The 12,633-nt window shown below is 55.2% G+C and overlaps 1 protein-coding gene across 3 annotated transcripts in view; it reads left to right on the top strand.

Annotated features, from left to right (window-relative positions):
* Positions 1 to 12,633, top strand: part of EPN2 (epsin 2) — a 44,692-nt gene that overhangs the window by 30,151 nt on the left and 1,908 nt on the right. For all 3 annotated transcript variants that reach the window (XM_015558372.1, XM_006779296.2, XM_015558373.1), the window contains 3 exons: positions 8,470 to 8,643; positions 9,096 to 9,182; positions 11,055 to 11,270. In XM_015558372.1, coding sequence (XP_015413858.1) covers positions 8,470 to 8,643; positions 9,096 to 9,182; positions 11,055 to 11,270 — 477 coding nt within the window. The remainder of the gene's footprint in view (positions 1 to 8,469; positions 8,644 to 9,095; positions 9,183 to 11,054; positions 11,271 to 12,633) is intronic.

Genomic DNA, 12,633 nt, shown 5'->3' with positions numbered 1-12,633 from the left:
CTTTCATTCTGCTTTGAATGGTTTCTGCTTTGGTGGAGGGAAAGCAGCCTTCCTCTCTGCTTCCCACGTGCATCAGAAATGGCTTGTCCCACCGCGGGGGTGCGTCAGCTCTCTCAGCCTCAGAATTGCACCCAGCACCCAGGTTAATAAACTATAATACACAACATGAAATGTGGAATCAAGTGGCTATGATGTACTTACATGACTGCGAATGAAAAGGGGATACATTTGCTGTAATTGGTCTTATTTACTAGTTAATACAATAGTAAATCAGTTTACTAGGCTACATGAACATTTTAAAGCTCTATTTAATGCCAAATGTAAGAAAATTTGTAAGAAGAGATTTGAAATCTGAGTGTAGCATGATTGGTTTAATGTGGGTGGAAATCTTGGGCACATGGGTTTCCGGATCGCTGGGCACACAGCTTGACCGGCAGGCGATAGCTTCCCACCCATCTGTACTCTGGGTGCTCTGGACCCTGCGGGCCATGGTGGTCTGTGGTTTTCTGCCTACGAATTTGAACTGTATGTTTTGTGGCAACTTGCCTATATCTGTTGGGATCTCTGTTTCCCCCACTAGAGCCGTCTTTTGTATTCAGCTGTGTCCCCGGGTGCTTGCTGGAGTGTCTCAAATGCCAGGCTCTGTCCTGTCAGGCAGGGGCCCAGACACGATCGAGGTTCCGGTCAGGTGTGGGCTGGGTCTTGGAGGCAGTGGAGAGCATCCTGGGGCAGCGCTTAGCTTAGGAGGTGGGGCTTATCCGGAGTTGGGCGTGGGGGTGAGGCAGGCATGTTGGAGGAATCTTTAAGGGAGAGCAGGAGTAGCCAGGCCAGGAAGAGGCACGAGTGTTCCCAGCAGAAGGCTCGGCTGTGAGGGGCAGGAGGGCATGCAGTGGTGTAGCTGTACAGACATGGGGACCTTCCTGGTGCAAATTGGGCAGCAGGGGTTGAGGTGGGGGTGGGAGAATGAGGGCTGGAAAGCGGGGATGGGTGGCTTCATGGTTACTCGGGGCCTGGCAGCTTTCCCAAGTGCTTGGACGTGTCCAGAGACAGTGTTGGCACCGGGTGTCCTTGGGTGATGTTGTTGGCTTTAGGGACCAGGCAGACAGAGCCCCACCTTCCTTTGGCCAGAGCCCTCTGGGCCTCGGGGCAAACCCTAGGCCAAATGGCCCACAGTTCCTGCTCACTGATGGCCAGCACCAAGGCTGCCAGGAGCTTGGTTTGCATGGTCCATGGGCGTGTGCGTGGGCAGTGAAGGCGGGTCTGCTGGAGGCGCCCACTTGGCACTGCCTGTGGGACAGCAGTGGTGTTGGCCACCCTAAGGTACGGATAAGGACGTTCTTCAGGAAAGACTGTCAGTCCCTTTCAAAACGGTAACTGATCATTGCACGAACACGTGGTCTTCTCCTGAAGAGCCTGGGAGAGGAAGGCGACTGAATTATGCTGAGTCAGCGCCTGATTCTGGGGAGGAGCATAGGGCCAGGTGGTGGGACGGAGACAGCTTTCCCTTCTACCCTGTTTCTACTATTTGTGTGACCTGGTTGGAAGCAGTAGAATAAATATTTTGTAAATGACCAAGTTTGCCCAGCCCCTCCTTTGGCTGGTAGACAGGGCTATGCCCTGGAACTGAATGACTGAACCAGGGACGTGACCCTCGCGGGGAACTGGGGAGTCTGCTGTTGGGGTTCTCACACTGCAGGCAGCATCGACAGGCTGGCCAGAGGTGGGTGAGTTGGGGAAAGGCAGCTGGTGCCAGAGGCAGAGGTTTGATCTTCCAATTCACTTTTAATCAAGATAGAAATCATAAAGTATAAGATGCACTATTTTAACCGTTGAAAGTGGGCAGTTCCGTGGTTCTTAGCCACTCATCAGTGTGGATTGCAGGGCGTTTCCGGCAGCCTGTCCCTTTCAGCAGCCCCTCCCTGGTGCCCCTCCCCCAGCCATCCCATTCTGGACATTTCATACGTGTAATGAAATCACACACGTGGCCCTTGTGACTGGCTTCTTTCCCTTCAAGTGTTTTTGAAGTTCACCCACATACTAGCATGTCTCCCTACTGCATCCCTTTTTATGGCTGAATAGTACTCCGTTTTGTAGATAATATGCATTTTGTTTAGCCCTTTAGCAGTTGACGGATACCTGGGTTACTTCCACTTTGGGGTTATTATGAATCTAATTTTTAAAAGAAACAATTGAAACCTGCATTTTTGAAATATATTAATATTTAAATGTTGACAATGTTTGGGGCTAATCAAAATATATCTGCAGGTATCCACAGGTGGTTCATGGACTGCCATCTGTCTTTTTCCACTTCCTGACCCAGGGCCCTCTCTTTGGTTCTGATACATTTGGCATTTTCCCAGGGACTTGGGAGAAAACGGGCCAGTAAAGGCGAGAGAGGCTCTTCGTGTTGTGGGATCACACCGCAAGTTAGAGGCAGGTCCCGCGCTCTGATCCTCGGTGCTCAAGTCGTCACATGGTCCTAGACGGCTGTGAGGCCTTCTGTGGGGCAGGTCCTGGGAGCCATCGCAGCCTCCAGCACCGGCAGTGCCTGGATGAACGTGCCAGCTGGTCTGCTTCCCTTCTCTCTGGGCACTTGGGTTTTGATGTGGTCGGGTCATACTGTATACACAGTTGTGTGTGTGTGTGTGTGTGTGTGTGTGTGTGTGTATAATATATACATATAAAGGGGGAGGAGAGAGAGAGATTGGGATTGAGATTTCCATTTGTACCACATAATGAGCCTTTCCAGGCATGTGAACACCCTACACAGCGTGGCTTCAGGGGACCGTGCCGGGCTAGACCCCGTAGGACGGGGTGGCTTTGCACTCTCAGTACTCCGCTCCCATGGCGCTGCAGGAGAGGGTCTGATGCCAGCTACCGAGTTCCCCGAGCATGGGAGCAGCCCCCTGCCTTCATCTCCCAAAACACCGCCCTAGAGCGTAGGGTGTCAGGTTTACGGATTAGTCGCTAGTAAAGTCTGCTAGAGAAGTCTGTGTTTGCAGGGCGACCCCACTGCCCTGAACGTCCTCAGCAATTAGAAAGATTAAAGGGTCTCTTTTCAGACATTGTTAGTTGTACCCTCTGGATGAAAGAAACACTGTTTTGAAAGCCTCTGTGTGTAGCAAGCCCCGCTATTCCCATTTCTTCCCAAGTAGCGTGGGCAGCTTGGCCTTGGGAGGAAATTCTAAGGACTGAGAGGAGGAAATTGGAGCCTGCCAGGTCGGCGGGGCACTTCCCCCACCGCCCGACACAAACCTGCCCGCCTGGCACGAGGTTGGCGCACAGCCTGCCACTCGGGGCCCTGCTGGCTCCTGCCAGCGGCAGGTGGTGCTGCCGGTTTCTTGGTGACTCCCTCTGAGGGGAGGGGGCTTAGTTCTTTCTGTGACTTCCTCCCGGTGCACATGAATATTAATGTGCAAGACAACGGCCGTGGGATCCCGTGAAAGGGCCTCAGAGAAGCCGGCCGGACGCTGCTTGATCTCTCTGCCCTCGGGTCATCCCCTTTCCTTGCATTCATGGACTTTGCCCAGCATTTATTTATCGGGTGTGTGGAGACCCGGACCTCCCGAGGACATGGAGGGCAGCGCACAGAGACGCCTGGCTGTGAATCCCATGCCTCCATGGGGAAGGCAGTGCTGTCAGCAAGCCCTCACGGGGACTGTGCCCCTGCTGCCCACTCTCTCCAGCCTAGTGTTTTGGAGGGTGGCGGAAGCGTGGTCTGAGCCCAGCTTAGCTGAGGACAGTGTGGTGCCTCCCGCAGGCCCCTGGTGGAGCGGAGAGGAGAGTGTTGTCCTGTGCACCAAAAGGTCACTGGTTCGATTCCTGGTCCCCCCTCAGCGTGTGTATGGGAGGCAACCAATTGATGTTTCTGTGTCTCCCTCACTCTAACTCTAAAATCAACTTAAAAAATAAAAAGCAGTAAGAGTTATATTTTTTAAAAATTAATCAGCTATTCATTGCAAAAATTTAGCAAATTTGGAGTGATGGAGAACTTGCATAAAGGCTTCTAAAAGGAAAAAAACTATTATTGCAATTGGTGCCTCTTTTTATTAGTATTGATTTTTAGAGAGAGAGGAGGTGAGAGAGAAACATTGATCAGTTGGCCTCCCAAACACGCCCTTACCAGGGATTGAACCTGCCACCCTTGGTGTGAGACGATGCTCCAACAAACTGAGGCACCAGCCAGGGCCAGATTGGTACTGTTTAATAGTAAAATGTTGAAAGTTGATCCTGTGAGAGCAAGATAAGGCCACTGTCTGCTTTCCAGCTTTATGTTGGGACTGGTGGTTCCAGCCAACACAATGAGACAGGAAAACGAAAGAAAAAGTGTCATCCTATCTAATAATAGGCAAACATGGTAATTAACCATAACTTTGCTACCCTTCCCATTGGCTAATCAGAGCGATATGCAAATTAACTGCCAACCAAGATGGCGGCCGGCAGCCAGGCAGCTGAAGCAAACAGGAGGCTTGCTTGCTCCAGTGATGAAGGAAGCCAAGGTTCCCTGCCTGCTGCTGCTGGCCTCTGAGCTGCACTCTAAGAAACAATGGTGCAATTATAGACGCTAAACAATCTCCAGATACCTGTTTTCAGCCAGCTTCGGCCTCAGAGCTTAGAGCGGCAGTGATGGCAACAATGTTTCAATTATAGAAGCTAAACAAACCCAGATACCTGCTTTCAGCCAGCTGCAGCCTCAGAGCTGGAGCCGGGCCTCAGAGCTGGAGCCGGCTCTCAGCTCCAGTGACAGCCATAGAAGGTAAATAAATCCCAGAATAAAACAGCAGCAACAACAACAACAAAACAACAACAGAAAAAAAGGAGAGGTTGGGAGCTTCAGTCACCCGCCAGCCTGAAAATGGCCCTCAGCCCCTCATCCAGACTGGCCAGGCACCCCAGTGGGGACCCCCACCCTGAAGGAGGTGTGACCAGCTGCAAACAGCCATCATCCCCTCATCCAGGCTGGCCAGGCACCCAAGCGGGACCCCGACCCATGCACCAGGCCTCTATCCTATATAATAAATGGGTAATATGGAAACTGACCCTAATAGCAGAAGGACTGGGAATGACTGGTCACTATGACATACACTGACCTCCAGGGGGCAGATGCTCAATGCAGGAGCTGCCCTCTGGTGGTCAGGGTGCTCCCACACGGGGAGGGGCTCTGCTCAGCCACAAGCCAGGCTGATGGCTGCCAGTACAGCGGTGGTGGTGGGAGCCTCTCCCACCTCCTCAGCAGCGCTAAGGATGTCCAACTGCAGTTTAGGCCTGCTCCCCGCTGGCAAGTAGACATCCCCCGAGGGCTCCCGGGCTGGCAGAGGGATGTCTGATTGCCATCTTAGGCCCAGTCCCCCGGGGAGCGGGCCTAACCCATCAGGTGGTCATCCCCTGAGGGGCCCCAGACTGCGAGAGGGCACAGGCCGGGCTGAGGGGCCCCCCCCCCCCACCCGAGTGCACAAATTTTTGTGCACCCGGACTCTAGTATATAATAAAGAGCTAATATGCAAATTGACCATCACACCCTCACATAAGATGGCTGCCCCATGTGGTCAAAAGATGGCTACCACAAGATGGCCGGCAGGGGAGGGCAGTTGTGAGGGGTGGGGGGGAACCAGGCCTGAAGGGAAGGGCAGTTGGGGTGATCAGGCAAGTGGGGGAGGGCAGTTAGGGGTGACCAGGCCTGCACGGGAGGGCAGTTAGGGGCGACCAGGCTGGCAGAGGAGGGCAGTTGGGGGTGATCAGGCCAGCAGGGGAGCAGTGAGGCATTGAGCAGGCAGGTGAGCAGTTTGGAGCCAGCGGTCCCGATTGCACAGGGATCAGACCTAAACCAGCAGCCAGACATCCCCCGAGGGGTCCCAGATTGGAGAGGATGCAGGCTGGGGTGAGGGACACCCCACCCCCCAGTGCATGAATTTCATGCACTGGGCCTCTAGTAAGGATTAGAGAGACTAAACTGTTGTCATTTGTAAGTCATGTGATCATGTACATGGAATATACAAAAATTTCTACAGATGAGTTTACTAGAATTAAGAGTTATTAGAGCCCTGGCTGGTTTGGCTCAGTGGATAGAGCATCGGTCTGTGGACGGAAGGGTCCCAGGTTCGATTCCGGTCAAGGGCACATGCCTGGGTCGCGGGCTCGATCCAACGTGCAGGGAGCAGCCAATCGATGATTCCCTCTCATCATTGATATTTCTATCTCTCTTCCTCTCTGAAGTCAATGAAAATAAAATTTTTAAAAGTTACTAGAATTATAAAAATAACTAATTAGGATGAATTTCAATGTTAGAATTAAGAGTAGCAAGATTTTGGGATAAAAAAATCAGTATACAAAATTAAATTGTTTTCTGCATAACAAAAAATAAATAGAAAATGAAATTTTAAAAATATACCGGTCCCTAGGAATAAATTTTACAAGAGTTGTATAAATCCCCCATGGAAATAAAGGATAAAAATTTTTAAAGATTACATTTTACTGAAAGATATTAAAGAAGACAAGTAAATGGGGAGATATTCTGTGATTTTGGTTTGGAAGACTTGCTATTAATAACAATTTTCCTCAAATTGATCTGAGATTCAATGCAATTCTGCTCAAAATTTCAACAAGGTTTTAATTTTTTTAACCTGGCAAGATGATTTAAAAATAAGTGTGAAAGAGTAAGGGACCGGAAATGGCCACGGTCCTCCTGGAGAACACGGCCAGAGTTGGGATTTGCTGTGCCACATGTCAGGGTCTGTTATCATCATATCTGCGAGGATAACCCATGTACAGCGATGGAGTCAGAAATGGGTCAGTGGAACAGAACAGAGCCCAGGAATGAGCCCACGAAGACTTAACCTGCGGACAGAGGAGGCGCTGTGCGAGTTCACCTTTCACATAGGAAAGAGGAGCCACGTGCAGGACCAGTTACCAGCACATCAGATGTGAAACGTGGAAGGAAACGGTCCACCTCTCCAGCATTAGTATAGAAGGACAGCTTCGAGGCCCCGGGGTGGGGGGCGATGTCTGAATGTCAGGAAAAGCACCAATGAAAATACTGAGGTTCTGCTGCATTCAGGGGAAGAGCTCGTCTGCTCATCTGCTCACTCACCTAAGGAGAGGGAAGGCGAGGATATTTGCAAGACAAGGAAGAGACGCGGTACTTAGGACGTGGGAAGCACTGTCGGGTCAGAGGAAAAGGCGGCCCACGGAAGGTGATGGTGGCTGCGACGGCCGGTCTTTCTAGGAGAGGAGAGCAGTGGGAGTGGCAGCTGGCATTGCCCGGTGACGGGGACAGTGCACACGGGCACCTGGGGTGGAACATGGACAGAGCAGTGCAGTAGCTAGGCCAGACCAGTGCCCTCCACATTGTGGCCTTTTCTAGAGTGACAGACACAGCAGTGAAAATGAACACACTCGGCCACACCTCACACAGATGACTCCCCAGTAAAACGGAGTGAACACAGCCTGTCACAGGACTGTCTCCGCGCTGATGGGCCCTGAAGAGCAGCAGTGGTTTATACACATTCCTGTGATGCTCCCCGGGAGGAAGGAGACCATGTGTATGTGGTGTACCCGTGTATGTTCATGTGCCAAAATGTGTGTACATGTATCTACACGTACCCAGTGTGTGTGCATGTGTGTCTACACGTACCTGAATGTGAGTGTGCACATGCACATCTGCACGCACCCAAATGTGTACACATGTATCTACATTACCCCAATGTGTGTGTACACATGCACACACTTATCTACACATGTTCAAATGTGTCTACACATGTACTAGTACCTGCATGCATTCGGTGTGTACATGTGTGTACGCATGTTTACATATACCCCACATGTATGTGTACATATCTACATGTACCCAAATATATGTGTGCGCGTGTCTGCATGTACCTGAATTTGTGTATACAGGTACACGTGTACCCACAGTGGAGACTCACGCAACAGGATCGACCCTTACTTAGTTTGCTCAGGTGTTTTCTGTCCTGTCCTTCAAAAACCCAGGGGGGTGGCCACTCACGCGTTGTCACTCACAGTTGCACAGTGTCTCCTTGCTGAGGCTGGAGCCGTGCACGGGCGTCGCTACCCTCCTTGTGCTGCTCTCATGGGGCAGTCACCCTCCTCCAAAGGCAGAGACCACTCGAAGCAGGTGGGACGGGCACTACAGGCAGAGCCCGGGTCCAAGGCCTGTGTGCTCCAGGGAGGTGGGCTTGCCTTAGCCAGGAGGCCTCTGTGGCCCGGGGTGCAGCAGGCTCTCGGCTGTTCCTCTGTGGTCCCTTCCCGGGGGCTGTGCTGGGCCGGGCCTTGCAGGGCTCTCCCAGCCCTGGCTTCGGCTCTGTCTGGCGTTGCTGATGTGGGATAGCGCCCTTTGGGCGTCTGCCTCTCCTGACCCGGGGCACAGACCCTAGTGTGGCTCACATGGCCGTCTCACCCCAGCCGCCCAGGACTTTCTGAGGGCATCTCCGAGCCCTACCCGCCTTCCTACAGGTGCCAAGCCAGCTTCCTCTGTGGACCCTTGGGGCGTTCCCCCCGGAGCCAGCACACACTCCAGCTCCACGAGCTCAGATTCCTGGGCGGCCCCGCAGCAGCCTGCCCATGGTGCCGAGAGGGCAGCAGACGCCTGGGCAGCAGCCTCTGCCGCGAAGCCTGCGGCCGCCTCTGGTGAGCCAGCCCTCCTTCCTCCTGGGTCCCAGGAGCCCCTTGGGCCCCGCCACTCACCCCCCCTACCTCCTGGGCAGGGGGCCTCTCTGTTTGGCAGCCTCTGTCCCCGCCCCCAGCCACACCCACTCTGTGGGCTCACAGGCCTCTGGCACCAAACCTCCAGAGGGAGCCCCGGCCCAGGCAGGCTGCCCTCTGACACTCCAGGCACTTCCTGCAGGCCGTGCCCCAGCTCCACTGTAGCTTCACCACTGTCAGCCCCTCCTTCCGTTTCAGGGGGATGGTGGGAGGAGCAGGCAGGCGAACACCCCACTCTACACACCGAGAGGCCACGTTCAGTTCCAGCTCCCAGTGACCCTGAACGTAGCAGCCCCCTTACTCTCGGTGTCCCCCAGAAGGGACATGGGACGTGGAGAGCCACGAGGTGCTCAATCGCTGGCCTTGTGTCCACTCAGGGGCCTTCGATCTCTTCAGTAATTTGAATGGGACAATTAAAGATGACCTTTCTGAATTTGACAACCTCCGAACATCAAAAAACACAGGTATGTAAAGGTGGGGTGGTTCCAGAAAGTTCTGCGCACTTGACCGGCCCAGTTACCGCAGAAATAATAACCGATGTTCAAAGCCCAGCACCTTCACGCACTTCCTGTGCGTTTTGATCTTGGAGCCAGAAGTGTGTAATCACCAGGATCACCCTCACAGTGAACAGTCCTACGCTGAGTGTCCTCCCCGCCCCTTGTCTCTGGGTCACCTCCCCCTAAGGCTCATGACTGCCCTGCCCCGCCCCCAGCCCAGAGTGGGACCCCCACCTTCAGGTCTAAGCCATGGTTTCCATTCACCTTCATCCTCCCAGCATCCCACTCCCCAAGGGTGCCAGCTTTTCCAGACTGCGGCTTTGGGCATGCCCCACGCCATCCCCCAGGTCGCGCTCCTGCTCGCCCGTCAGGACCCCCACCAGGAGACCCACCGTTAAGTCTGCAGGCCCAGCTCTTCCCTGGGTGCCCCTGGCTGGGAGGGGTCCGATGAGGTGCAGCGTGGCCAGGAGGGAGCAGGAGGAGGCCTGGGTGCACTCTCCGTGTACCTCGGGTGGAGCTGGGCGGCCACAGCCTCTCCGTGTCAGGGCCGCACCTGGTCACACAGCAACTTCTCTTCTCTCTCTCTCCTCCCTCAGCTTCTCCCTATTCTCCACTCCTCCCTCCACCTCTCTGCCTCTCCCCTGCTGCAGCCATAGGCCTGGCTGGCCTGGTCTAAGGTACGAGCAGCCTGGCCCTCAGCTCCGGGGTCAGAGGCGACGTAGAATGTGCCGCTTCGTGGGGTCTTTCTTTTGCTGCATTCAGAAAGCCACAGGCTCCGTGAGTCTCTGGTGCAGGCCAGAGTGCAACCGAACTGTCCTTCCGGCTGCGCTCCGTGAGGGCAGCCCGGCTGGTGGCGGGGCCTCCGTGGGCTTGCAGAGCCCGTCCCAGGCATGCTCCTGTCGGAGGAAATTTGGAAAAGCTTATGGGGAGAAAATGAAAATCATCTTTGATTTTTCCCGCCCTCAGCCACTGTTTCCTTCCAGTATGTTTTGAGCTCTTAATACAGTTCGGCTCACACTGTCGGAGTTGGGCCCCGCCTCCCACCCCCATTTTATGGAATAACGATTGAGAACACGTCCTCATAACATTAAAATCCTTAAGAAAAGATTTCTCATCCAGGTAGTATCTCTGTCCCGCTCAGCAGCAATGTCTTTAATCTTTACTTTTCGGGAGGACACTAGGTTGATTGGTTCTGCGGAGGGAAATAATGCCGCGGTGAGCGTGTGCCCCGCGTGCCCACAGCGCATTACTTCCTGACCGGCTTCTGGGATGGGCACATGCGGGGAATGTGCCCATTTCTCAGCGCCCTGCACCACATTGCCCCCTTGCATCTTGGCCCAGCAGCACATGCCCACAGCCTGTCTCCGCACACCCTCTGTTGGCTGGATTTTTAAAAATAATTTGCTCCCTTCTAGCTGTCAAGAAATCCATGCTCATTGTAGAAAATTTACTAGTAGAAAACGAAAACATTACAAAAACAAATTGCCCTGCCTCGCTGGCAGCCCAGAATAGCATCTTACGGAGCTTGAAGGACTGAGCTGTAGACTGTTAGTCCCCGCCTCTCATTGGCTGCGAGGAGAGCTCTCTCCTCATCTGGGCTCTGTCCCTGCAAGTGGTTGGTGACCGGGAGGCAGCCTCTCACCTGCCCTGTGGCTGTCTCCAGCTCAGGGCTGTTGGAGACAACCCTGCAATGAGCATCCCACCCCGCAGCCCCACGGGGAGTTGTGGGTCCGGGCACGTCTGCGTGGCTCGGGACGTCCTGGGCGGCTGCCGCGTGGGTGCAGGAGCCGCAGGACCTCTCTCCGGCTCACCACGCCTGTGTCTGTCGTTGTCTTGTAGCTGAGGCGGTGGCCTCTCTGCCATCCCAAAAAAGTGGAACTACAAGCCCTGACCCCTTTGAGTCTCAGCCCCTGACTGTGACCGCAAGCAAGCCCAGCAGCGCCCGGAAAACCCCAGAGTCCTTCCTGGGCCCCAACGCGGCCCTGGTGAACCTGGACTCCCTGGTGACCAGGCCAGCCCCGCCGGCCCCGTCCCTCAACCCTTTCCTGGCACCAGGTAAGCGGCTTCCCAGCTCCCCCGCAGCTGGCGGCTCCTCCTGAGAAGGGGCTGGTGCGAGGCCTGTCCTCGCCTCCCACCTCAGGGCTGAGGGGGAGTGAGACAGCCCCTCCTTTCTTCCAGTGGAGACCCCTGAGCAGAAGCTGCCCCGACCTGTGCCCCAGCCAGGGAGAGCCTCCAGCGAGCTCCCACCCGGTGGTGCTGGGGGTGGGAGTGCAGTTTGCAGCCCATGTCCCGTCAAGTGCAGTGTCACTGGCCCTTAGCTGGGCCATCCTCAGGGACCCAGGGACCCTCACTTCACCCCTGCTGTGGGTTCTGTCTTCCCTGGGGCTGGGAACACGGCCCTCGTGCCCCTCCATTCATTCTCCGGGGGGTGGGGGGGGGCGTTGTTTAAAGACCTGCGCTCTACCCTCCGCCTCCCTGGGCTACAGGGCAAGCCCCCGCTCCTTGCTTTAGTGCCCCCGCCCCTCCCAAGTGCTCAGGCCCTCAGCTCCCAGCTGCTGACACTCCTCATGCGGACGCCCTGTCCCCTCCTCCCATGGGAGGCACATCTGTCCCTCAGCCCATCCCACAACACTCCCTAGATTCCTGGCGGCCTTGGGCTCCCTGAGGGCAAGAACTTGTCACATTCAAGGGGTACAGCCCCTGATCTGCCCCGCGGTGAAGGGATATGAAGGCTGGACCATGGCCCCTGATGGGAGCCTTTAGAGAAGGACCCAGGACTTGGGGGCAGGGTTTGGGAGCCCGGGGGGTGTGGGGAGCCTTGGTCCTGCCACCCTGCGTCCTGAGACAGTGAGGAGGCAGTTACCCCCAGGAGGTGACTCCGGGGCCCTTTGCTCCCTGGAGCTAGATCAGAACCCAGTTTCCAAAGCAACACGAGCCCTGTCCCTACCCCAGAAGGGCTCCTGCCACCCCTGCCCAGAGAGCCCGGTGGCCCCAGAGTCCCCCTGGCAGCTGTGGCATCAAAGTCTCCTAGGCTTTCAGGGAGGGGCTCGTGGGGTGGAGAAGAGCTGTGCTGTCTGCAACAGGTCTGTCTCAGAGGCTGCAGCCACGGCCCTGCTGGACCGACATCCAGGCCGTGTCCCAGGCCGCACAGGGCTTGGGCTGTGGTCACTGGTGCGGTCTGGCTCTAACCCTTCTAAGCTGAGCCTCAAGTGAGTCCCTGTCCTGCTCTGGAGTCTCGGTTTGGTCATCTCTCAAGGGTGATCTGCAGAGCCCACCTCCTGGGGTGACTAGGGGGGGTGCCGATGCAGGGATGTCAGGGGCGCCCTCCCAAGCCTGTCCGCCCCAGTGTGTGGGAGCCTTTGTGAGTCGGAACTGGGCTGCATTGGAGACGCAGTGCCGGCAGCTCCTGCACTTGGGG

Source organism: Myotis davidii, unplaced genomic scaffold, assembly GCF_000327345.1.
Source record: "Myotis davidii unplaced genomic scaffold, ASM32734v1 scaffold129, whole genome shotgun sequence".
NCBI lineage: Eukaryota > Metazoa > Chordata > Mammalia > Chiroptera > Vespertilionidae > Myotis > Myotis davidii.
Note: the sequence above shows the minus strand (reverse complement) of the source record. Positions and strands in the feature narration are given on the sequence as shown.